General features: G+C 38.4%; 1 protein-coding gene across 4 annotated transcripts in view; it reads left to right on the forward strand.

Annotated features, from left to right (window-relative positions):
• Positions 1-7,003: 7,003 nt before the first annotated feature.
• Positions 7,004-27,928, forward strand: part of SERAC1 (serine active site containing 1) — a 29,439-nt gene continuing 8,514 nt past the window's right edge. The window contains exons 1-11 of one of the 4 annotated variants that reach the window (XM_068938597.1): positions 7,004-7,071; positions 10,874-10,965; positions 12,498-12,534; positions 12,853-12,989; positions 14,667-14,756; positions 15,742-15,873; positions 18,260-18,381; positions 20,425-20,553; positions 22,388-22,501; positions 24,189-24,351; positions 26,273-26,423. In XM_068938597.1, coding sequence (XP_068794698.1) covers positions 10,875-10,965; positions 12,498-12,534; positions 12,853-12,989; positions 14,667-14,756; positions 15,742-15,873; positions 18,260-18,381; positions 20,425-20,553; positions 22,388-22,501; positions 24,189-24,351; positions 26,273-26,423 — 1,166 coding nt within the window. In that variant the 5' untranslated portion in view covers positions 7,004-7,071; position 10,874. The other 3 variants (XM_068938599.1, XM_068938598.1, XR_011140247.1) reach the window with 3 other exon arrangements.

Here is a 27,928-nt window from a genome sequence, read left to right on the forward strand (position 1 = left end):
GTTCAGCATTAATTACACTAAATATCAGGTGACTTCTTTCTTTTCCTTGTAAAACTCTGTATGCTTCCACTGAGGCTGACACCAGATCACTACTAGCCTTACAAGTCAGAGTAGTCAAAGAATAAAATATGCCTTTACAAAACTAACAGATCTAACTATACTTATTTCTGTGAGCTCTTAGCAGCAAGATCAATAAGCATTCCTGCCAATAATCTCTATCTACAATCGATTAGGGCTTTATTTTTTTTACTGTATCTCTAAGGGGAATGTTTGTAACAGAGAAACTTACATTAAAAAAAATATCTTTGCTCAAGTTAAACTCAAGAAAGCGTGCAATAAAGTATAGAATTTCAGCACCATCACAAATTGCCTTAAATTCTTGCTAGTGTCTCTGCCCCTAAAAGGGTTCAAAATTAATATATTTGCATATTGAGAGAAATTCCCAAGCAGAATGAAAAAATTCCAAAAAAATAAAACACACAAATGTGCAAACTACTGTCACTTGTTTTCATCCACTCGGATGTGGACTGTTCCCCTGTAGCGGTGGCAAGGGCAGAACAAAGAAGTACCCAAGTATCCAGTAATGTTTGTTAGTGAATTTATCACCAGCTCCTTTTCACATAGACCAGTGATTCCCAAGCTCTTAGGACAGCGCCAGTTGTTATCTCTTCACTCTGCCTCTGTTGGGTAGATTAGGTCTCAGGCTTAGATTTACAATTACTTATGGGTAACATCTCTATGACTGAAGTCTCACAGAGTAAGCATTGTTCTGCTGCATTGAATGCAAATTTGCATTTAAAGTACACCTAATAAACATGTTTGATATGACTTACTTGGCAGATCATGGGTCATAAACAAAAATCCTGTGTTATATGTTTGCTTCCTTGTATACTGCCCTGCAAGAAACAGCCATATTAGTTTCTAGAACCTAACTCAGGTATCGGAAGTAGACTTTAACAGAGCAAACCTAAGATATTAAGGACGCTTCTTCCCTAGCAACTACACTGAATTCAACTCCTTAGACCTCATAAAGGAAAAAGATCTATTAAAAAAAAAAGTTAACAACTTGTTTATTCTTCCAGCATAGAACCAGGTAAGCCTGGATAGACTGTAAGGAGGATCTTAGCCTTGACAGATTTAGAGATTCAAATCCATAAATACTTGCTCTACAAAGATTGAAAACAGAAGTATAATAAGAATGCACAGATAACTGTTTAGTTTACACAGTTTAGAGCTTCTATCTCTCTGCATTGCATGAGCCACATATAATTGTAAATGCAGTTAATGCCACAATGAGGCTGTACAATTAACTAGGAGAAAAAAGATGAGAACTGCAAAAAATTTTTCATAGACTCAAAAGGAAAAAAAAAAATCACAACGCAGCTCTAACATTAAATCCCCTAAACAGACAAGGTGCAATTCTAACATGACTTTTCAGAAACCATCATTTGAAGAGAGAGGAATCATTTACCTTTCATCAAAGTCTGAATGAAAAATACACTAGGATTACAAAGAAAGAATATAAGCCACTTAAATGAACTGCATTCATCCACCATGTAATTTCAAAATACATTACTGCTTATCTCTTCATTAACAGAGCTTCCAATAATCTTCTGCAAACTTACAGTTGCAAAGTCAATGTTTGAACAATCTCCATATTTAAGAGGTAAGAAACCACAAATCATAAATCTCTATTCAACAGAACTTTCTCATTTACTTAGGTACCAAAAGATTTCAACAGTTTATTTCAAGTGAAGATGGATCTTGAGCTATGTGACTGCAGAAGCATCCACTTGTAGAACTAAAGAACCAAACTATTTGGACCAAAAGCATTTGTTCTGTACAGACAGAGAGAAGCAGGGGGGAAGAAAACCCTCAAACATGAACAGCTACATTCCACAGGGTTATTCACTGATTCAGAAATGTACATGCTTGAATATATTTAATTCTGCAGGGCTTTTTATGTTTGGGAATCAGCTACTCTTCAGGAGAAAGTTACATGTTTTGGATCAAAAACTAATAAAAAAAGTTAACTTGGCATTTACTGACCAAGCAAGTAAGCAAGGGTACGAAAATCAATTAAAAGAAAACTGCTCCCCATAAAAGCCTTTCTATTAACAATTGTTTTTCCAAAGATAAAAAGATGTCATTTCCCTGATGCCCATCAGGGAAGAGCTTTGAAAACCAAGTTTCCCTTGTAAGAGTAATAGCCTAATAGTATTTCATTCACACTTATATACCCAAGAGATTTAACTGTTGTAAGCAGAAAAACAAAGAAAGAAAGGTCAATACATCTGTTGTTTTTCTTGTTTCTGTATTCGACATCTGCCATCTTTTTCAGATGGAAATCTTCACAGGTTTTGCCATTATGTAGTAGCTGACCTACTGGATAAGCCAGTGTGAGATGGCGAGTTACAAGTGCAAACTAAAAATTACTTACACTCGGTACAAAACCATAGGAGAACTTTTCTTTGTAAAGGGCAATAGCAGAAGAGGAGTTAAGCTGAAATAACAACAAAAGACAGCTTTCTTTTTCATATGCAGAACAAGGCAATCTTTCCCCCATTCTGTGCACATACCTTATTGTGACTAAATATTAGGTTTGGGGGTAGGGGGGAATATGGCAAGCAGTCACGTTTAAAGGACTGGTCTCCCATTTATATTCTCCCTTTAATTTGCTACTATTGATTCTCAGGCACATAGGTGAGGACTAAGGGGCATCTACAATATGCGTGACAGAAAAAAAAAGTCTTTTTATTATGTTGTATAAAAACAATTAGGTTAAAGCAATATCTGATTTCATCCAGTCATGCTTTCAACTTACAGGGATATTTCATCAAGCGCAGATCATACTTTAACAGACATTCTTTACATTCGGTCACTCACGCTACAACCAGATTTCATCAATTCCACAGGAATATAACACAGCAGTAGAGTTCATATAGCATTCCAATACAGAAACACCACTCTAATTTTAGGGTCACACTGTTTCACAAGAAAGATAAAAATCCTAAAGGAATACAGCATGCATCAAAAAATCTTCTAGGCACGTCCTCGATGTATCATTTTAAGGATTTTAATAAAGACATAATCTTTCAAAGGGAAAATTAGAATCCAATTCAAGAACATTTCATCTATGAAAGTAATCCATTTTCTAGAGTAGCCACTTTCACATAGAACTTGCTAACCACAGTATATCTGTTAGAACAGTAACAACCCAATCTACTGAAATTCACTATTCCAGAACTCACAGTCACCTCATTTCTCTAGTCTTTACTTCTGAGTAATAGGAAAGGAGTTCTGGTCCATTAACTCGCCTACTCTCTCCTGGAGGAAGTTAACCAGCTCAGCTAATACGAAGACATGAGTTTCATCCAGGTCTTGTATGATGAACTTCTTCCCCAAGGCATTCGACTCATCCAAGTAGAGCAGAAACTGCTTCATTGCTGGGTCACTGCAGAGACAAATATGCATCAGATCCCACCTCATTGTAATGCAATAAATTTAAGAACAAGTAAACAAACAAACCAAAAAAGCTCTGAAGACATTTTCAATGTTGTTTAGGAAATAACATCATTTCAAGAATGGCTTATAGTTGACAATCTAATGAAAGCTTATGAAACTCTTTCAAGAGCTTCTCTTTAGCAACAATGACCCCTTGGAATAATTCACAGATTAATATATAATTAATATTATATACAATACAATATATATTATATGATATAATATATGATATATATAAAATATATATCAATTAATATATAATTGATAGGAAAGTCCAAACAGAAGAGCTCATTGTTTGATTGACAGAGAAGTGCCAGTATACTGCTATTAAAGAAGTAAGTTAAAGAGCTTACCTTAACAAGGTGAGTTTGAACTTCCATTTCTATTTTCAGAAATAGCAACATAAAAGCATGTTTTCTTAAAGAATATTTTTGTTTAAGGGTAACCAAAACCCAGGATAGCACATACCTCACTTGAAGTAGTACAGCACAGGAAAAAAAAAGGGGTCTTGTAGGAACTGTGCATTTTTCAAGTCATAATTGAATAGTCCCTTCTTTTTCACAATGTCGGTGTGTAAGTTAAATGTTTAGAAGTAAAGAGAATATTTAGAAGTATATAAATTATAGCATAATTGAAATGGCTGCTTTCTCTATCTAGCTGCTTAGTAGAATGCAAAGTGGCTTAAAAAAATAGGAACGGAGAGCTCTTTGATTCACTGTAATTTTGAAGAAGTCATTATTAGTCCAGCAATACTAGTTTGCACAAAACAGGAAAAGCAGGCTCTCTGGCAAAACTGAGTATTTGATTATGGCAACTGTTGCAAGAATACGTGCAGAAAATTGGAACTAGAGGGCTCAAAATACTTTCAGAATGAACACAGTTGGTTTGCCAACATAGTAATCAGCAATAACATCATAAAAATAATCACTGGATTAATTTCTTTTAAATGCTCTATGAGGACCAATCCTCCATTACCCAAAAGTACATATTTTTTGGTACAAAGGCACTCACTGTGAAACAAATCCCTTCCCCATGCCCCCCCAGCAGGCAACACAAAAGTAATCCTTAATATTAGCCTCAAATCTGTAGAAGTGTAACAGGAACAAGAAGATAAGTTTGCAAAGCATAAAATAATTTTGAAGCAAGAAGAATGAGAAAGCTTGTAAGCTTTATCTTCTTCAGAAAAGCTATATTTATGTTCACATCAATAAACTGATCACAAGAAGAGTTAGGAAAAAATCAGATACCAGAAGTATGCGGTTCCCAACGTTCCTTCACATTCTCTTTTTTGGGGGGGCAGGGAAAGTTTCATTTTCCCTTATTTCATTCAGCTGTACATTACTGACCTACAGGAGCAGTACCAGACAGCACGATATTTGTCCTAGCTGGTATGAGCAGCCTGTGTGATGTTAGACATTATTCACAGACCATTTTTCACACAGCTAGGATGACAGTGTCTCTGTCATCCTCTCTTTCAGTATCATACCTGCTAGGAGTCTAGGAAGAAGTGAGTAAAAGAACTGCCTGCATACAAACACATACTTGTACCCTGCTAATACCGAGTAGGATGTAGCCATGGAGCTGAGGGAGAAGAACACACAAATCTTGAGCACGTGCAGGTAAACATAAAATAAGTAGTTAAATGAGGTGCAAAACAATATTTTCCTAACTGTCTGAGATTTCAGAACTTCTTGTGCTGTCTTGTCAACAATTCTGATCTGGGCATGTTTACATCATCACCCGCACCCAGACACTTCCTCGTGCTTCAGAAGATTTGTCAACATATCAACACAGAACCAAAGGTAAGTAGATAAGTTTTTTGTTATAGCAGAATTCAGGGTCTGAGCTGCTCACGCATAGCTATTAGACATCCATTACTTAAGCTGGCTCACCTCCAGTCATCTCAGAAGGCAGCTGTAGCAAGCACACAGATGTATGCACTAAGCAGACATGTCAGTAAGAGGTTGAGAGTTTTTCTGTTTGTGCAGTTACCACCTATGTTAGTGGGTTTACAATGTAAACGTACAGCAGAAAGCATATGTCACATAATGTCATGCAATGACTCCACAAATCTTGACTGACGCTTCTCTTTACTTTGGAGTAAACAATTACCTCATCCTCAGTCTAGAGATTTCAGACTACCTGTGAACATGCCTACTACACACATACAAATAGCTTATAGCTACAGATTATAAGCACGTTGTTTATACAGTATGAACTGTGAGAGAGTGAGGGAGAGAGAGAGAGAAGGATGTCATTTCCCTCTAGAACTAGGAAAAAAACATACTACCCATGAATAACAACAAACATTTGCAAGCACTATAGAGAATAAGGGGGAACATCTAATGATTAAGCATAAACGGAAAGCAACAGTATCTTAGAATGGAAAAAGTGGTTTGGAATTAGGATTACCTAAAACTACCTCACTTTCTCCTCAAATCACATACATACTTTTCCTTTGTCTGCTTGTTCAGTTATGTATCATTGCTTCTCAGAGGGATTTCAGATTTTGATCTAAGCTCTTAAAGTACCTAAAAGGTTTCTGCTGCTAAAGAAACAGTCAGAGAGATGGATACAGCTAGCCGCGATGAACACTGTTACCAACCATTCGATCAGAACACCTTTCAGAACGTTCACCATCTTCTCAGTTTCTTACAAAGGCCAAAAAGAACAGGCAACAAGAAGTAGCCCTGATTCGGGTTACACCCGCAAACAGGCAATATCTGGAAGAAAAATAAACAACACCTTGGTTGAACTGAGCAATCCTTCAAGATGACGCCAAGGAAAGCGAACAGAAGCCTAGAGACACTTAAACCCCACTGTCAGAAAAGGCCTTACTTCAGGGCCAGGTTTCAGACAGATCCCACACCGGTACTACAGTCACGGGCCGAGGACCCCCTCCCTCTTACCCCCGTCGGGCCGGGCCCAACGGCTCGCACGGGAGAGCGGCCCCGAGGCGGGCAGGGGGCCGCGGGCCGTACGAGCCGCTCTACTCTGCCCCAGGCCCGCAGCGCTGCCCCGCTGCCGGGCCAAAGGGCCGGAAAAGGCGGCTAGAGACAGGCACGCAGGACCCGGCCGGGCAGCGGGCCGTGAAGATTGAAGGCGCCTCCCCTCCCCACACAGCGCAGCTTCACCCCGCCCTCCGCCAGGCCCCGCTGAGCTCCGCCACCGGCTGCGGCCGACCGCCGGCCCTTCTGCCGCCGGAGGCGCCCAGGCCGCCTTGCGAAAGGAGACCTAGGCGGGAGTTGGGGGGAGGAGGGGGGGGAAACAAGCCCCAACCTGCACCCGGGACGGCGAACAGGCGGCTCCCACCCGCCCTCCAACCTCCGACGCCACCAACCAGCCGTTTCCGTGACGACGAACACACACCGCCCAGACCGCCGCCGCCGCCGCACTAACAGCCGCTTCGGCTCTGCGCAGAGCGCACGCGCGGCCACCCCCCCCCCCCCACTTTCGGCCTCGCCTTCGGATTGGCCGAGCCGGGTGAAGCGTGCTGGCGTCACGGGTGTGCGTGCGCCCTGCTGCCGGGTGCGGGGAGGAGAGGCGGAGGCGGAGGCGGAGGGGAAGGTAGCGGCGGGGTGGCCGGGCGCGGGGGCGGTAACGGCCGGAGGGGGGGCGGGGGGAGGGGGCGTCCTGAGGGGAGGGGGCGTGCCAGGGGGAAGGGGGCGGCAGTGCTTGTTGATGCCAAAGGGCTTTTGCTGTTTTCAACGCTGTTGTTGCTCTTAATGTGTTTTTAAAGGCCCCGGCCGAGGGGCTCGGGGCTCGGGGGCGGCCGGAGGGGGGCGCCCGTAGCGGCGGGTGAGCTGCCCGCCCAGCGCCGGGGCCTGGCGAGTCCCCCCCGCCTCGGGGGGCGGCCAGCCCGCAGTACAAACGATGCAGAAATAAAAGCGGTGTTTTAGGCGCTGCTTGCTCTGTGCGAGCGTGGGAAAGGCAGCAAAAGCGCGGTTTTTCCTTTGGAAGGAAGCCCAGGGTTGTCCCCGGTTTGCGCTTTGGCCATTTGGACGTGGCATCGCTAAAAAAAAAAAACTGTGGTTTTATTTTTGTTTTTTTAATGAACGCCGGTTGTGAGGTAGCAGTGTTCCTGCATCCTGCCTCTCTGGTAGGGCCCTACGCCGCTGTCATGAAGGAGGCGTTAGTACCGCGGTGTAGCCCCGTGCGGGAGTTTGCTGCAGACGTCAGCAGCTTGTTGAACCGGTTGTGAAACAGGGTGGAAAACTGGGCTTTCTGCGTTAGACTTGCGTATACCTACGCGTATTTTTTCTTACATCAGACCAGAAGCGAGGTATCTGATAACAAAGAATTGATGTTCACTTTGGCCTCTTGTGGTTTTGCATGGATGTTTTGAATTCAGGGAGTTGTGGAGCTGCTGTTACTGTGTTACATGTTTACTAAAATTTTAGACCAGTTAAGTAGAATAAAAATGTTTTTGTAGGGAAAATTTGGTTATATATTGTTTTCTAGAGCAGGAAAAAAACAGATACTTTCACGCTGCAGAACGCCTTGTTTTGTTTTGTTTGTGGTTGTTACCATTCTGTGAATGAAGATATTAGAGAAATTGCTGTGGGCTAAACAGATTTTGGGGCTTTTCCTGTTTTCTCGGGCTTCTCAAGGGGGATGATGGTTAGTCTTAAGCATATGAACGGATAAACACAATGCCAAAAAGTTGTCTGTTAGTGGCAGCGCTGAGGTAATGCTGACATTTTTTCCAAAATCTCCCAACCACAAGCAGGAGAAATCAAAACTTTTGAGGAAATGGGAAAAGCAGGAAGACATATTAATGGAAGGAAATGAAAACAGATCCTCTTGTTTGAGGAACTGGACACTGACAGTTGCAGCGATATATGTGTTTTGTTTTTAAGAGATCACCTTAAATTCGAGGAGAACATTGGGGACTCCTGTATTTCAAAACAGATCACTTGCAGAATGTATATCTATTTGTATTTCCACACACGACATTTTATGATTTGGAGTTAATTGTTGTTGTGCTGATACAGTGACTTAATTTGACATTTTTAATTATAAGTGACTGTTTCCAATACAATCATTTGTTAAATGTGATAGTGATGCATTTTTAAATACATTTAAATACATTAACTTAAATAACTCATTATTTATGTCAGCATAACTGCAGACATTGAAACTTCATCTATCATAGAATATGAATTTTATTTTCCTTCTACAATATATGCAGCAACAGATTTTTGTGTGTATTTTATGATTGTTGTAAATATGTAATACTCTTTCTGGGATTCAGCATAATCATTGCACTTAAAATACTGCATGTATCTTTTAAGAATTGAGATAAAGTCTTCAGTAGAAGGAATGTTCATAATTAACTGCTCATGTGGGTTGCCAAAGTTAAATTCTATATTTTCCTAACTTTAGGTAAGTTGTGTTTTTTTTTTTAATATAAATAAAAAGGAGACTAATAAATAAATAAATAAAAGGGAGTAACATCTGCTAATATGTAAATGCCTTGTGAGTTAAATGGAGAAATCAGTACGGAGAACGTAAACAAATTCTTTCAAAATGTAGTGCTTTTTGCATAACCTATTTAGTGTAGCATCCTGAAGTTTGTGCACATTTCTCACCTCATCAATTGCATGCAATCGTACTTGCAGTTTGTTACCATCTTTTTTTCCCCAATAGTGTTTTAAGAGCAGAGGGGCTGGAGAGCAGCTGCTCATCTACTGGTGAATTTCCATGTAAGGATCTGGCCATAGATTAACTCTGCTATAAACAGCGTTAGGTTTCCTATGCAGGTTGTACACATCAAGAAAGCAGAAGTGTTCATAATGATTCAACAAAGGGGAAAGGAAATTATTGCTAGGAGGTAAAAGAAGAATTTAGTAATTTTTAAAGCAATGTATAGGTTACATGCATGGAAAAAATGGTGCTTTTATAATAAAGAAACTAGACTGGACCAGAGGAGATGCATGGTTCTGGATGTACATTTCTTGTTACCCTGGACAAATAGCTTACAGTACATCTGTGCAGCATGATGTAGAGGTTTGAATGAGCTTGTGTGAGTAGCAGAAACAGGATCTGGTGTTTTGCCTGGGCTAAAGAGCCTGAGGTTTTTAGGCTTGACTAATATAGCTATACTTTAAACCTTATGCAGAGATTAAGATGCAGCCTTAACCAGCGAGCTATAGAATATGACTCTTTTGCAGTCCCTCGTGAGTAGTCCCGCTTATCGTTCAAAGATGCAAGGTAATACCTAGACTGTATAAGGAAGTCGCAGCATGTCGTCTTTTAACCCAGTTTCCCATCTGCAAAATGGAGAAAAGTCACTGTCTTGCATCATAGGTGTGTCAGAAAAATAAATGTTTTTGTATTTCTGAAGCGCTCTGATACTACCTTCATGGAAATGGTATTGCTGTTGAGAAGACTAGTAGTTGTATTCGGTTCTAATTGCAAATTTGCCTACATGTTCAAAACTTTGATTGTTCTAAAGTATGTTTTGTGGGTGTGTTTGTGACTGTGTTTGGAACAACTTTCTATTTTGCCTCAGGTTTATTTCAGAGTTTGATGAATGCAGTGGAGTTAGTTTGCCAGTATGCTGTCTTTATAATGTTGAATTACTGTGGTCTTGATTTTAGAAAAGCTTTTCCTCTTACTGGCTATTTCTAAATTTCTCTTCTACATGTGAATTTTTCTAGGATGATGCATGTCCTTTATGTTTTACCTGTAAGCATGCCCTATGAATTTCACCAGGCCGTGGAGCCAGAGCGTTTTAGGACAATACTTACTTTTATTGACTGTAGAGCTTTTGCATTCTTGAGTTTTAACTCTTTCAGCAGGAAAGGCTTATAAATGTTAGTCTGATTTGCCTTTAAAGGATAAAAATGTGTATTAGTTCTTAGAGCTCATTTAGTCAAAATAACAGGCTTACTTGCTAACACAGAATCAATTACGAACTTTAGAAGCAATTTGTTACTAAGCTGTACTAAAGCATGTATGATATAGAGTAATGTCTTGATGAGGATGCGATCACATCTGTTACTTAAGGGAGGGTTACCAAAAAGTAGGAGAGGGGACTTAAAAGCAGAGAAGTTAATTGGAGATGCGTACTCATTAAAATCAAGTAACATGAGTATACATGATACAAGAGTATCATGTAACTCTACGAAACACTGCTTTAAATTTTTATTGTAATTAAAAAGTCTATGAACTACCGAACACAATAGTCTACGTTTCAAAGTAGAGCTTTAATATGGAATATTAAAATGACACAAAGAGTGTTTATCATGACCTTTGTTGTGAAAAGACAGGGGAAAAAACCTGCTACAGGTTATCTGTTCTCACTTGCAACTCAATCATTAACCTTTCTTTTTTTTTTTTTTTTTTTTTTTTTTTGAATGTACAGGATGTCAGTGGCTGCTTACTGTATAGTTTGCTGTAGAAAAATAGGAACCTCTGGTCCAGCCACAAAAAGCCACCTACCCTGGAATGATGTCAGTAAGTGCAGTTCTATCAATATCAATCTGAGGTCTTAATAAAAAAAATTCTTTATTGGTATGACAGCTTGCTTAATTAAGCGATACCAAAAGATCTAAATCCCTGAATATTTTCCGATCAAAAGCTTTTGTATTTTCCTGCAATGGGTGCCTGCCTCTGACCATACTTAGCAAAGTGGTATGTAAAATGACCTTGGTAGGTTTCAGTTGTTAACATCTCACTAATGTAAATTGAGTAATTCACATTTCTCAGATGAAAGCCCTCACACTGATTTACAGTTGGTTCATGTCCTGGAGTTCATATGCATGCCTGTTGGAGACTTACTTGTGGGAAAAAGGAGTGGATTAGAACACAAGATAAGAATCCCCCCAAAGTACAATCTCATTAAGCTATGATAAACTCAGTCAATTTTGTAACCTTTTTTTCCCTACTGCCATAAATCAATTGCATCCATAAAACCTTAATGCTCAGGATGACATGTTTATAGACTTTGTTTTTATTGTTTCTTCCTCCTTGTTTGCTGTTTGTACTTCTACGATCTTCCCTGCTTAGTCTCTGCTTTCGTTGGCTCCTTCTGTATAGAATGAAAATTCTTAGGATTCTAACGTTTATGTTGCAGGATTAAAAGACAGGATATTTCAATTTCTGCTATGCAGGAAGCATTACATTTCTTGCCTTTTTACCTTCTCTGCAAGTCATTTCTTCAGCGTGTAGCTGCCTCTTGTCTCCATGTGAGATTTCTTCAAGTCCTGCAAAGGCAGAACTAGTGGCAGTGGGCGTGGAGCAAATCTCCACTTCTTGCTGAGGAAAAGGATTACTCATGATAGGGTGAGATGTGTTCCATTGGGTTTGCTGCTACTAGTAATAACAGACTTTCTCTGTGTTGAGATCCTTACATCCAGGTAATCATCTCAACTTTGTCCCAGCAAAAAAAGCTCAAATCTGACAGGAATCCTTAGACACAAAAGGGAAGCAGTATAAGTAGGATGTGTTATTTCAGATATTTACTTTAATAAATCAGATTTGATTAAAATTACTTTTAAAAAAATCTTAGGCACATCCTGCAGGCCTTGACAAAGGACATAAATACTCGTACAGGTGTTCATAAACGTTGAAGAACTATCCAAGTCACGTAAGAAAAAGTTAACTCCTTAAAATAATATGGAGTTCCAAGTGAATGCTAATGATAGAGACAAGGTGAGTGATTCCTGCTGCTGAGCAATGGATGTGATTGATGGGATAGCAATACTACACTCTCCCACTCAAAAAAAGAAAAGATATCACTGGCAGGATAATGTTTTATCATCTTGCTTAGGAGAGCAGGAGATTATAACTGAATGCCATTTTTTCTCTTTGGAAATCTAGGTCTTGATTTCCTGAAAATCATAGAGTAATAGAAAAATAAATTCAAAAAATTCTTAATTTCTAAAATTCTTATTATCTTTGGTAATCAAATGGTAACTATGTTTAAACCGAGATGATGCACACAACTTTTTTTAACGTGATATTTTTTTTTTCCAATTTTTTTTAAGGAAAAATTGCAAAGGTAACTGGATCACTTTTACTAGGGTAAGTTGCAACTAAGAAGCATACGTGTAACTTACATATGCAGTTAGAATTTTAAGTCATGTAACTTTCCAAAAATTTGATGACATTAAGGGACCTTTAGACATGATAGAACATACTTCTGTAGCATACTTTCTGGTAGTTATTCCTTATTTTAACTATTTTAGATTCTTTTCTCTACTGTGCTAAATTGAAAGAATCTACAGGCTATTGTATGTTTGGTAAAATCTAGTATTTACAAACAAAATGATTGTTAACATATACTTTTCATCTTTCTTTATATTTTAATTATATGCATACACCATTTTCTTTTATTTAAAGAGGTTTTGTATTCATTACATATGAAGTTCTGTCCTTAAAGAAATTACTGACAATTGATACCCAAGCTATACATCAAGAAAAACTTAAATCCTATATATATGTACGTACAACTTCTCTGGATCCAAGTGAATATCAAGGTAAGATGTATAATTTTTTTGATGCTAAAAATAAAATTTTAAGAAAATAGCTTTTCAAATATATTGGGATGATAAAAAGAACCAGGTAATATCAGCAGCAAACATACTAGTTTACCAGACATAGTTGTATATTCTTCCAGTGGTGTGCAGCTCCCTTTCTGTCACACTAGGCACTTTAATCCACCCTGTGCTCTTTCCGTTGCAGGCCTGTTTGAAAGCTCAGGTAATTTGATGGCCTTGAGGCCTGTGTGATTTATAACATTCCCTGTAATCAAATTTCTGGGCCCTAGTGCAGTGTGGGATCTCGTCACTGAGCCACGCTGCAATTCTGCCCTTACACACTTCATGTGGTGTGCCCCCATGCAGTCCTCTACCCCTAATGACTTAAGTGGCATTGGAAGCCTTGGAGGAGGGCCTCATCTCTGCCTGCCGTGATGTCTTCACCAGAATATTGCTCCTCTGCTTCAATATGATACTTTCAGATTATGCTTCTTCAGCTTTTGGTACCTTGCGTGGCATGGAGTGGCATGAAACTTTTGTCCCTTTTTTGAAACGAAGCTATCAGATTGAGTAGCATCGGGTACATGTAGTATACTTTCAGCTTTCCCTCTTCCACAAGCAAATGGTAAAAGAGATGCTAATTTTTATTATATTTTGTTTTAAAGTAATATGAGATGTGATGTAACTGACTGTCATGTATACTACTTGTTTCATGAATCCTTGTGTACAGTCCCATTTTGTCATTCTTACTTGGCAACATGACTAGATTTGCCTTTTTTTTTCATAGAGTTGCTTCATCTGTCACTAGTATCAGCAAACCTGCATGGATCAAGAAGCGTAACAAAACCTTTTTATTTCGTTAGCCTTGCACCCAGATTTCTCTGACAGTAGATGTCTAATGCCTCAGTGGAAAAACATTGAAGTTAGATTATTATGACAGTTTATTTAGCTTTCAGTTTACTTACATCTAATATATGAAATGATATGTAAAGACCCAAATCAAAACTGTGTGTTTTTAAATGAAGCATTTTTCTTTAAAGAATGTTTTCAGCTTATGAGACTTACTGTTTCTGAATACATAGACTACGATGTGAGCATTTGTTTAGAATGGTCCACTGTTATCTGATATTATAGTTTGTGAAAATAGCTCCGAAGAGGGGAAAAAGCCTACAGTATGTTCTTTTTAAATAAGAGTTATATTTATAGAATTATAGTTTATTATCCTTTTACAAATGTGTGTAGTCCCTGTCTTCTCAATGAATACCAAAACCTTTTACAGTTTGCATAGTTACAGCAGTGCTGTTACACAGGCAACTTGAGCAGACTGTCTCCCTCCAAGCAATACATGTCATGCAGTGTGTGGGGCAGTACAGAGAAAATCTGATGAGAAACCCCTAGTCTCATGAAAAGTGTCAGAAAGTCTGTGGCATATAGATTGGTCAGCAAATCCACATCTAAGATCCGCTCCAGGTTTGCACAAGTATTTTTATGTTTCTAGAAGTCACCCTTCTATCAAGAAAGATATATTTCCTGAGCTGTGTTAGGGAAAAAAGTACTCTTATCACTGTTGCAGAATTTATTGTAGGATGTGGCCTTCTGTTGTTTAAGCCATTCTAGGATGTGATACTGTAAGAATTTGTCTTTCAAACTTTAAGTAATCTGAAAATACTCTTTTAGGGATCACATACCAAGCCAGAAGAGAAATCCATAGAGTGGTGAGGAAAATTCTAGAAACAGAAGCTAAAATTTTCCGGAGACCTTTTAATGGTAGGTATTAAAAACATGGCTTTGTCTATAGTTAATATTTTCAATAATAAAATAGTAGTCTTTTAGGACATAAAAACTTTTCTTACAAACTTACTATCTTCTTTTGGGTTTCAAACAGTGATGGGACTATTACTAAGCAATATTTCATGTAATCTATATTAATACAGAATATTAATATATTTTCTGTGTATTAAACGTATTCCTTTTCTTAAAGTAAATAGAAGTGATGCTTAAGTATGGGTGTGTGAGGGGAAACTATGTTTCCTTTCAGAAAGGGTTTGAAGACTCAGATATGAAGTTAAAATTTGATATCAAAGTTAAAATTTGATATTAGCATTTAGTATACCAAAGGTGGTTTTGAGGGTGAAATACTTTTAAAAAAAATCATTTTAGAAAGTATGTTGTGCTGTCATCGGAGTTGCCCATATTAACTGAAAGCAGTATGGTCTTTTTGTAACAGTTTGTCACTGCTTTTTTAGACTAATTCAATATAAGAATTTGAATTCAGTTTAAGAGACTGTGTTCCTTGATGTAACATCTGAAGTAAATTACTATCTGTTCTTTTTAACTATCAGTCAAATGGTTATAACAATATGTTCCTTCATAGAAGAGCTATGAAATTAATTGTTCAATGTCCGAATCTCAGAGCTGCTAATCGTTTCCAGCTCCTACTGAAACCTGGCAGTTCTGGTTGGTAAGTGCCAGCCAGTGTACGTATGTAATGCAAATAAAAACTCCCTCAGTATGTGGCGTATTGACTTGGTGCCACCGAAATTAATCAAAAGCTTCCTGTTCGTTTAAGGACTAGCATTTTACTGATGTCATTTTTCCATTGCTTATTCTACTGATTTAATATTAAAATACTACAGTTCAAATGACTATTAACAACTAATATTGCAATATTAAAAGGAACAGCATTGTTTACTTAGTAAATGTTAAAATGCACCTTAATTTTAATGTGAGTTTTGTTTCTTTTCTGGTAAAGAACACTTCAGCACGTTTGATGGAGAAGATCATGAATGTGCCTTATGGCTCCTCTTAAAGAGAAGCCAGTCGGAAGACAAAGAGGTCCGACTGCAGGCTGTCCAAGACCTCGCAAAGAACAGTCACTGGCATGGTAACGTATGGTGGTGTATCCTAATTTATCTTAAATGCAACAAGGTCTCCATTAGTTGCCGCAAATCTGCTGCTAACATGGAAAAATGCTAATCGCTTCAAGGAGTGTAAATACACTCTAAGTTTTGATCTAGAATCTCTTTTTATTTGCATCTCAAGCAATTGCTTGCTCATAATACCCTGATACAGAGTGTGTATCTGCAGTGTTTCCTCACCTCTCTCTGCTTCCCCACCGGAGAATCACAACCACTAGTTAGAATGACACTGCCTCAGTGTGGGAGAGCAGTTCATGTTCGTTAGTTCCTTGGCCTTACTGTTGTGTCTGCCACCAGGGTCACCGGCGCTGGCAGTGGTTTTTGTGAATCCCTCTGAAGGAATGGGATTATGGCTATGGTTCAGTTAGTAAAAATTCGTTAGGAGCTGATAGGTAGTAGCAGCTAAAAGTTCCTACCAATTTGAAATAACAAACTGGAGGAAGAGGACTTATGTTTGCAAGTATTATTTGTAAGCCATTTTTCCATCCCAGTTGTTATTATTATTACGTTGGTAGCAAGAAGTCATAAGAAGGAGTTAAACTTCCCACAGACATAGTCCAAAGAATTTTTTTTAATTTACTTTGATTTAATGTTTGGTATTTTACATTATATTATTACTATATATTATATTACATATTATAAATTATCAATAAATAAAAAAATTACCTTTCTTTCCTATCCTTTTCTCCATTATCCACCTTCCTATCATGTAAACCACTCTCTAAAGCCTGGTGTCAAACTTAAGGTTCTTGGGTCTCCCTATTCCTCTATCAGCCAATATCCATGAAACCCCAGGTAAAGGCGTGTGTGCCTGTGTGTATGTGCGTGTGTGTGTGTCCTCTTCCCTCCCCTCCAGCACTAGTCTGTGTAAATCGGATGACATTCCAGTCTTGACCCTGATTATTCTGGTAGTCCGATCGGTTAAAAAGCTCTTATTCTTCCAGTACAATTCCACATGATGGTATTTTTGTTGTTTCAGATTGCCTCTTTAAAATTCTAATAAGTTACCACAACTGTTTTACGTGAAAAAGCATGTTTGAAAACATTTGAAAGCTAGGATATAACAAAACTGAAGTCGTGTGTACTAGTTCAGTGTAACCTCCTCGTGCTCGTGTGAGAATGCTGCCTGTTAGCAGATGATCTCAGGATCCTTTCTCTAGAGGTCTTCTATCTCCTTTCAGTGCATAGGATGACCAGTACTCAGGAATCTAGTTGCTCTTTGTTTCCTCCTTTTTTCTGTATTATATCCGCTGTAGTGCTCATTGCTGTTGTATTTGGGTGCCACAAATATTAATTATTTTTGCCAACAACCTCAGGAGGGAAATTTGTTTGTTTGTTTTTTAATCCTGATTTTCCAAAACTGAGCCCTAGGAAGGTTAAGGCTGAAAGTATGTTCTAGCTTTTGACAGTGAGGAGTGAATTGTTCAGCATAACAGTTATTGCAAATATAATATTTTGCTAGTCCAAAGTACAGCTTCACTGACTTCAGTTTGTAGCTGTGAGCTGCACCAAAGAAAAGAAAGATGCCCAATCTGTGACTGTTTGTGAAAAGCGTATTTCAAATGGCTTGACGCTTTTGTTTAAGAATTACGTAACAGTAGCAAGGCTAGAAACGATTTTTTTTAGAAGAAGTTTAATGCTATATTCTTCTCTTCCTTCAGTTTCCCACTTGATCTTTATTATGTACCTTTCAGTTTCTCCAGCTAAAAAGTAGGGGCGTTTTGGAAAGGAACAGCAGTCACTGTTTAAGCCTGACTTCCCTTCAGTTGAGTGACTGAAGGTCTGTCCTGTATGTTCAGTAAGGAAGGACTACTGAAAACTGTGCTGTGATGCAGTCCTGCGTTTTCTAAGGTTACCTGGTTTTATGACTTTAATAGCATTATCGAAACATAGCTTTCTGTATCATTTAATATAAGGTGTCTATGCAAGTCTTGGCAACATTTGAATTTAAGGCTCAGATTTCTTATGTACAAAAGCATTTTTCAGAGGTCTTCCAAATTTCGACTCAAGCCCAGGAGATTAAACTTGGATTTCTGGTACTTGTTCCTCTTTCATAGAGGCAATACTGAAAGTTTGCTTTTGCCTGTGTTCATGTGATATCTGAGGTCCTTTATCAAACTGGTCTGTAATGAACAATTAGTGCCCTGCAGGTATATTTCATTTCAGTGTAGTGCTGGTGTAACAGCTGCTATTTTTGCCTTTTGGAATTTGTGACTACGAGTTCAGGGTTAATTTTGGAGAGATTTTTCTGTATTCAGGTACATTTTTGAAGCAGATCAGAAACTATGTTTTAAACCAATTGAAGTACTTAAGATTAGTTTTGACGCTAACACTAAAGTTCTTGTGCTGCAGATTATCAGTACAGTACAGTTGCTCAAGCCTGTGATCAAAGGACTGCTATAGGTTTGGCTCGGTCCAAAGATATTGACCTTCGATTTTTCCTGCCTCCACCACCGTTGCCAAAAATAAAGGATGTAAGTAAATGAAAAAGAGGTATTAGCTGATTGTTGCTTGTTTACTTGTTTTTAGTACTTTCATTGTTGGTAACCACACTGAAGTGGAGTTCTTCTAAAGCAACTAATGAGCTGTAAAATAAAGACCAAAATAGGAAACTGTATTGTAGTGATACAGCCATGGGATGCATCTGCATTGTTGAATAGCATGTTGCAAAGAGGTAAGGACTGGGATTTGATCCATTATTGTTCTAGGATTGTGTGTTCACCTTATATGATTACCAACATTGAAGTTAGTGCCTTTTGCCAGTCTTAATTACATACTGCTTATCTGTACCTAATAGGCAATGCAAAACGGATTTATATACAGTCATCCTAATCATTACTGACAGAATCCCCCAAGTCGATGTGCCGGAGGATGTTGCAACCACACTGCTAGCGTGGTGCCATAGATAAAAGCTGGCACAAAGCTTTAATCTTGATTATATACATAAGGAAGACAATTTGAGTGCACCATATGACTCCCAAGTGTAGATGCAAGGCAAATTAGCTTCTTGGAAAAACTCCAACGCACTGAATCACTAATGTAGACACATCCACTGTCTTTCAGAGTTTGTGATATAGGACCGCAAATTCTGCTGTCCTACTTTTGACATCTTTATCTACTTATTTTTGATTTTTAACAGTCGTAGAAAGGGTTTGGAGATGAACTCTACTATCCATTAGTACATGTTAGATTTAATTGAATATTATTCCAATGGAAACTTCATTAAGTGGGATTTTAGCCGCTGAAATGCGTTACATCTTGATGCAATGACTAAGAATTAATCAGTTAAGCAAATATGTTACTTGTAGAACAGCTTCAAGTACTATGTCTTAAGTTCCCAAATGCCTTCAGAGATTCTGAAGGTGAGAGGTGGCTCTTGCCATCCTTTCTAATTACAGTAAGATTTACCGGCCTGGTTTTCTCAATGTCTGGGCATGCTGTAGGCCCATTTCTATATCCCAGGCTTTTGGGTAAGAACAAGTACCTGTTGGATACCTTCGACTTCGCTTTGTTTTTGTATTAATTAGTGAGTATCTAATTCATGCTCATGCTGTATGTCATGCTCATACATGACAGTGCGAGCAATCCTTTCATCGTATCAATTTCTTTAATATACAGAATTGGTGCCCAAAGCATAATATGAGAAGACTTTCATAATGCTGATAGAATAAATGCTGGAAAAGGTCCCTGTCATAAAATACATGTACGTTTTGGCCAACAAAACTTTGAAATCCAGCTTTTATTGGTAGTTACCACTTTTTGGTTTCTCATCTTTGTAACATTATGTGACAGTGGATCTCTACCTGTCAGCCTGGAGGTACTGAGGTTATACTAGCATATGGTTATGAAAATACTTTACTATTACAGAAATATGATTGCTGGTTAATTGAAGCTAAGAGTTCCCAAACTGCTAGTTAGGAAGTTGAACCGAATCATCCTAGCAGCAACTGTTGCTCTGCCCATCAGACATCTCTATCTGACTGCAGCAAGGATTATAACAGCAGCAAGCTCTATGACTGTTGGCAAATAACATGACTTTGTTGAATTTGTTTTCCTGTCATCTACCTTGCATTTTTAAATGAACTTCTATATGAATATTTTGAAGATAAAAATCTAAAGGAAATGTTGTCTGTATTTTTGACTGGTAATTTATAGGTTCATTTTATTGCTGCTGCACTAAAATTATCATGTAGCTGAAGGTAAACTTCTAAGCTTCATGTTCCAAGAGGAACCTTTCTTTAGCCCTTGTAGACTTACTGGAATAAGGCCACCAAAGCAAGTAGTTTAAAGCCTACTTTTCATCATTCTACTGGCTGATTTTAGAATTTTAGATGCTGAAAGTCTTTACACGAATTACTGATAAAGTTATGTTTCAGAGCACTCAAGTCCAGGCTTTCTGTTTTACAACTTTATTAATGTAGCTGCTTGTATTGCTTCAGATGTTCCTTTTCTTTCATACTGTGTTTTGCTTCATGCTGTGGACTGAATTAAGAGTTATTTGTGCTCGCTTGTCACAGGATTATCGCATAGAAGATGAGCTGCGCTTGTTGTTAGTGTCTTTACCTCAGACTGGCCTTGATCCATGCGTCCAGTACTTCACATCTCTTGCATTACGTGAAAGTAGTCAGACTCTTGCTGCGCAAAGGGTGAGTTCCCACCTGCAGAATGAAAGTATATGGGTTCTCTGTTCCTGCAGAGCTCCAAGGTATAAATCTATTTCCTCTATATCCAAAGAGATAAATCTATTTATGAGCATTCTAAGAGTGAGAGAAATACAGAGACTTCAGAACCTTACAACTTAAGTAAAATCGCTTCTACATGCAGTCTGTGTGCTTGAAATCTTCTTTATCTTTCCCAGCTGGACTAGCTGATACAGTGAGAAATAATCTCTCTACTTACAAGCCTTCCCATAAACCTGGTATTTCAACATGTTACCCAGAACCGTAAAATGAATTGTCACATTTCATCTTACTGATGTTTGTTTTTTACTGCTCAAATGATTAAAACTCTGTTAAGTCTTACTAACAAACTAAGTGACAAGTTGTTTGCACCTCTGAAAAGTAAGCCCTAGATAGATATCACATGGAAATGCCTGCCTGTAACAGGCCAGTACTGCCAAAATAGGATTTGGAATAGTCTAGTGGTCTGCATGGCCTTGGAAACTAGGAATCCTTCAGCTCTGCTGCTTGCCCAGAGACTACTCTTAAGTGGCTTTGAGAATGTTATTTGAAGTGCAATTATTTCTAGAAAAAAACTGTAATGCTAGTTTAAAAACTGTATGCATATGAGCCATAAACCCTGAAATCGGTAATAAAGGGAAATGTTTACCAATTTTCACTTCAATATAGTGCTATAGAATTAGAACAAGTAAAGGAGATCCAGTTGTGTCCATAGTCCATGGTACATAGGTTCTTCAGCAGAACTTCTAACTCACTTCCAGTTTTGCAAACTTACTGTGCAATAGTTTCACATTGTATTTTATGATTCAGAAAGAACATGATTTGATCCCTGCTTCCCAGGGTGCATTTTTAGGAGTAAACGTACATGAGAATGGAAGTTAAAAGAGAAAGAAGTGTATACAACTTGATGTGTTTCAATTAATGTGACTGAAAGAGAGCAATATGAAACTGTTAGGGACAGCTTTCAGAGTAAGAGCCACACTTCTAACATGTTTGTCACAGTTTTCGTCTCTTTCAATTGGGATGGTTGTAGTGTTGCTAATGCAGAATGTTGTCCACTATCTCTTATGCATTTTATTTTTTTTTCATAGTTGTGACTTTTTAAATAAGATATAATGATAAAGATGACAGTCTTTTAACTATGGTACCTAACAGGCTTTATTTAGAGATTTTTAGAGTGCAAGAGCCCTTTATTGCCTATGATACAATTATGTATAGTATTTTTACACAAAGACTCTATTTCCACAGCCAGAGCTCTTGCTGCAGAAGGACTTTTGGTAAGACACCACACTTGGAAGCATTTTGACTAATCACAGTGTTCTAGAAAACTCTTCTTTCTCCAGGTTATGTTGATCTTTCTCCTGCATGACTGAGACAGACTGGTCTTCAGAGACTGTGCTAAGTGCTGAAGCCTCATTTCCTCCTCTCTCATTTTTGTGACTATATTAGAAGCAATGTGGTTATTGCTTTCTTATGCTTAGGCAAACAATCTTAAAATAAAACACGTATTAACCTAAATGAATATCCTACATTTTCCCCCAACACCTTTTATTGTATATTTTGAAGTTAATAGACTATGATGACTACTGATTTAAACTCTATGTAATATTCTCGGTTAAGAGTGGTGGGCGTTTTTATGGTGTACCGTTAAGTAATTTGTACAATTTTAAAAGTATATACGTGTCGAGCACTGTCTATAGCAACTTCTACAGATCATTACACGCTTAACACTTTGGTTTAGAGATGTTTATTTTATGTAGCCATTTGGAAGGTGGTATAATTTTGTTGATTCTCGTTTCAGGGAGGCTTATGGTGTTTTGGAGGAAATGGACTTCCGTATTGTGAGACGCTGAGTAAAATCCCTTCAGAGACGGTAGAACTCTTCTGCTTGCAAGCATTAGTACAACATTCTAAGGTAATCTATCTTTTAAACTGTAATTAAAAGTTGCATTTATAAACATTGTTTCTAATGCTCTCTCAAGTACTGGGAAGGAGTTACTGTTTCCTTGTCTCCTACCTCACACCCCTTTTGGAAAAATGTCCAGACAACTGAGACTCATGTGAATGAGAGGACAACATAACAAACTCATTTTTCTGGTGGAAGTGTCCATAGGATCTACTGTTAGGTAGTGTAGGTATTGTTTCTAATTAGTCCGTGTAAGTTCCCCTGTAATATATCTGCTTGTGTCTTTTAAGAAGTTGTCCAGGGCAACCCTGGCAGAGGCAAGCAGGAGAGAGTGACTGAAGTTAGGATAGCTTTAGGAAGTTATTCTGTGCAAGGCCACCTCCCGCTACTACGGACAAATGGTGGGAGATGGATTTCGTGAGGATACGCTTAGTGTTTCCACTTGCATCTTCTGTCTAAGCAAGATACAGATGACATTAAGTTTTCAGTGCAGAGTGTGTGTGGATTTGTGTGAGTTTGTGTACATCAGTCCAGAAAGCTTGTAAGTGGTCTCTTGCTATGGCTCTTAATCTAACTCTGTGGCCAGGCTGCCAGGAAGCAAAGTAGCCTTGTGAATTGACTCGAATCATAAGTTAAGACAGTTTACAAACTTTTGGCTATTCACTAAGGTCCCTCTAAGGGTCACTGCATTTGGGCAGAGCACTGCACAGCACACAGCTAATACAGTGCATCTTCCCAGGACCAGTCTGTTCTTTACAGACACCGATGAGGAACATGAAAGACTTTGTGTAGCAGTGGTATGTTACGATTTCTATTGCTGCATTCTTCTGTGTGCGATTATGGCTCAGGAGCCTTGAACATTGGGAAATAGCATTGAGAATTCCAAATTATTATTGGTAATAGGGATGGATAAAGTGCGGTTTGCCAGTATTCCTTTCACATCCTCCCTATACCTAGACATTCTGACTTAGCCTGGAGTTCGTTATGTTCAAGATTTTCCATTTAAGCAAGTCGTGACCGTACTCATACAGAACGTGTGTCCGTCTGTGTTGAAACCCATCAGCAATTCCATACCCACAATACATCCTTAAACAGTGTAGATGAAACGTTCAAGTCGCAAGCATTTGCCCAGTATCAGTGGATGACACTGCAGCTGGATGAGATTCTGCTTGGACCAGATTCTGTTGTTGCCTTTTAGATCAATAGTGATTGCAGTACTATTTGGAAAGTAGAAATACCCTTGTGTTTCAGAGAAAAGGATTATAACAGTTGAATTTTAGGTGGCAGACAGTAAGACAACTAGTTCCACGCTTTCACAAATGCAGACAATTGTCCTGTTCAGACTCTTGAACTTTATTTGAAATTCGATCATGCCAAGTGGAGAGCAATCTCACCTCCCGCAGACGTGGATGATAGATGAGAGTGAAGTGAAGATACTCTAAATAGTTTAAAAAAAAAAAAAAAAAAAAAAAGGTTGTCAATGCATAGGAATTGTGGAATTGTGTATTTAATATATTAAAATATTTACTCCCTTTCCAATTGTATGGCATAGCAAATTCTAGATGAAGTAAGAATTTCTATGTAGTAAGTGCTTTCATATCAGCTCCTTAAAGTTCTATTAGTCTGTTTATTAACAGCATCTCAAAGTACCTTCTGCAGAACATCAACTTACATTGTGTTTGCTGTATAATGCTAGGTTTCTTCTCACTGTGATAAAATTGAAGCAAAAGGAGGCCTGCAGCTACTACAGAGGATATACCAGCTGCGTAAAGATTCTGCAAAAATACAAAGGAATATAATTCGCATTATTGGAAATATGGCTTTGGATGAACATCTTCATTCATCCATAGTACGTGCAGGTAAAAAAAAAAAAAAAAAAAAAGCAAGTGAAAGTAGTCTGAGTGCCAGATTTCTATTCAAAATTTTTCAGTGGATTTGGTGCTTTTGTAAAACGTGTAGAGGTAGAAGGATGTCTTTTTTTTTTTTTTTTTTTTTAAGCAAAAAAAATATAGACAATTTAGACAGTGTTGGTTTAAGGACTTCTGTATTCTTTCTAGCCAATATATGTCAGTACCTCAGAGGCACTGTAAGTCTTTAATAGATGCTGAGAATTTGGCCATAATTAATATCTGGATCAGATTATCGGAAAAGATTTTTTTTGAATTTCCTCTTCTCACAGATCATCTGCCTTGTAGATTAGCGTTTTTCTTATTGACTATGTTTTAGTCTCACAAAGGAACAGAGCTGCTTATAGTCCTTGCCTTTCAAAATAAACTGAAACATACCATCCTACCCTGCATTGTTTCATATTAGACGAGGAGCTTCTGTTAAGCCTTTCTCTGATGCACCTTTTTTAATAGCCCTGAAAGACTGCTGTTAAATTCTTCCTTCTAGTTTTAGTTACGAATAATTCCCAATGTTTTATTAGGAAATGAATGAAGGCCAAAAAAGGAAATACTAATGTGCTGGGGTGGGTGGGTGTGTGTGTGTATGTATATACGTGTGTGTATATATGTATATAAAGTACAATTGATAACTAAAGTAAAACTTGATGCAGAATATTGTGAATGCTGAAGTCTTTCAAAGGTTCAAAAAGTGATTAGGCATATTCATAGAAAGACAAATCCATAGAGCTGTATACACAGATGCCATCCATCTCTTCCTCAAAAAATCCTAAATTGATTGCAGGAAGCTGAGAGGGTGGAGTGTGGAGGGTGGAGCACTACATACTTGCTGTTCCCCAACTTTCCTTACTGCTCACTTTTGGAGGAAGACTGCTGGACAGCAGAGTCCTTTGATCTGAGTTCTAGGACCAATCCTTTATTTTTGTAACTACTAAAACCGCTCATATGGAGGAAGAGATCATAAAAGAAGAGTCAGCAGCTCTTTGGGGCAAAACTGCCAGAGCATTAACCACATTTTAGACAGTGAACTGGACTCCAGAGATTAGCAGCTGGATGCTGCTGATCAAGAGTTGATGAGAATGAGTCCTTTCTGTTGCTGGAAGATGTGCATAGGAAGGAATCTCTGAGGCTCTTTGGCAAAATCTACTGGTGAAGAGGAAGAAAGAATGATGCAACATGTTGTGGCTGTAATGTGGTGTCTCGGGGCAGAAGGATTCTCAACGCAGTTTTTGGCCCTTTGTCTTGATTAATTTCAGAGTTAAAAAAACAGGGCCTATTGTATTTATTCTAAAAATAATATGCTATTTATGCTTAAGAAAGATGACATTTCAATTTCTTGAAGTTTTTTGCAGGCTGGATTTTAAAACTAGAAAAGGTTGCGTTTTCACAGTGAGCATCAATTTTCCCACCTGCCATTACTCCTGCTTTTTTTTTTTTTAAACTTTCGTATGCCTTTCCTATGCTAGAAGCCTCGCTTCCTCTCCTGCATACTGGAATGAGGACATTGCTCTTCTCTGTCTTTCTAATGACTGATCTGCAGAAACAGGCTGGACATCTGTTCCTTCTCTGACTACTGCAGTGACCTATGCATACATTTTCTTTTCCTTCTGAAAAGGGGTCTTCATTCAGCTCATAAGCTGAATAATAGCAAAACACGTTGCCTCCTCACCATTCTGGATTTTTCATTTTCACTTTTGGCGATTCCACTCATCTACCATAGGTTTTCCTTGGGTAAAGAGAAGTGGATCTGTTTCGATGTAACTGTTTTCTCTTCTAACGTTTATTTTCACAAGTATCACTTAGAACTATGGTTTCTGAATTTTGTTTGGATGGTATTCCTAATTACTTATTTATCCACTTTATTTTTACAATGTAGGTTGGGTTTCTGTACTTGCTGAAGTAATGAAATCTCCACACGTCATTCAGTCTTCTCATGCATCCAGAGCTTTGGCTAACCTGGACAGGGACACAGTGCAAGAAAAGTATCCGGATGGCGTTTATGTCTTGCATCCACAGTATCGTAGCAGGTAAAGCAGAAGGATCACACCATACTTTGTGCTACTGGCTATACTGTTCACTTTAAAAAAACATAACAGTGAAGTGCGAGTGCTGCTGCACTCATGTCACCTGCTTTTCCTATTCTTTGATGGGTTGAAGGGACAGGGTTTAGATTCTCAAATATGAGAACAACAGAAATGCTCAGAGCAGTCCATACCCGTGAGAGGAGTATTACTGTACTATATGGAAAGATCCAAATACAAATTTGGAAACGAATTATTGCTTTGCATACATTGCAAGCATGTGGCCCTTGCACCGGCTCTCTTGGGATGCATCGCCTTGTAATCATTTTGTTGGGAGAAGCACATATTGGCCTAAGCTGCAGTAAATTTACAGTTAAGAAATACCATAAAACCCTGTCAGCTTCTTTTAATTGTGACTGTGCATCTAGGAATGAAGTAGTTTCCAGCGTGATACGTCACTTAGTAGAGCTATTCCTTGGCTCACTGGTGTTAGTCAGGTTACAGCAAATGTTTAATTTGATGGTATAGTTGGAAATATCAGGCCATGTTAATAGTAGGTGGAGAGAGCGGTATTTTTCATTATAGTAGATTGCAACATATGAGGTTGGTACTTCCAGTATTTCCAATACAAACCCTTCCACTGCAGGGTTTCACTGAAAGTTGTCCTGCATTTGAAACAGCAACGTACCTGCGCACTTGCTGTTTTCAGCTGCTCTCGCAAAATCTTGACAAATTTTCATACTAAAAACATGCAGGTTTGTCTCTCTGACCCATCTAGTTTCCCTTCTGCATAGCGGTAAAATATTCTCCCTGAATTATCTTTGAAATGTATTCATTATTTATTCCTGCAGTGATTCCTGTTGTCATCTGGTTAATGCCAGCATCTCTTACATTGTGTTATACAGTTAACAGGACTGTCTTTTTCCGTAGAGATGGATTTCATGCAAAATCAGCCAAATATTAACTCAAATGACTAAAAATAAGTGTTATCACCAGAGGGGTCGGGTTCAGTGACAGGACCTAGGATCTTTTCTCATTATCTGTGGGGTCTTTCTTCAATGTTTCTTACGTGTTAGTAGCGTTGTTGGGGAATTCTGGACAAATCAATATGGTTTTCCATGTTTTGGGATAGTGAATGTCTCATGAAAATACTACTCTTTCTTCCTTTGAATGTAGCAGATGTGGGATGGTTGGTCCAGTTTCCAAGCCATTTTATACATTAAAAATGTATCTTTTTCACACATTGTATTACCATTATCTTCTTTGATCTACCTGTTTCAAATTGCAGCAGAGCTACTGCCAAAAGGTCAGGGTGCATATGTGGTTGCCCTACCGGTAGTACTTAAGCCTCCATGTCTTTTTTTTCTCTGCTTCTCTCTCTGCTGGATGGATCCCTGGTTCCCATCTTGATATGAGTGTCCTCTTTGAAATATCTTCTCCCCCTGCATGATAGGGAATTGCGTGTAGCATTAAAACTAGCATTTTGGCATCCCTTAGGGTGAAAGTTCTGG

The sequence above is a fragment of the Struthio camelus genome, chromosome 3, assembly GCF_040807025.1.
Source record: "Struthio camelus isolate bStrCam1 chromosome 3, bStrCam1.hap1, whole genome shotgun sequence".
Classification (NCBI taxonomy): domain Eukaryota; kingdom Metazoa; phylum Chordata; class Aves; order Struthioniformes; family Struthionidae; genus Struthio; species Struthio camelus.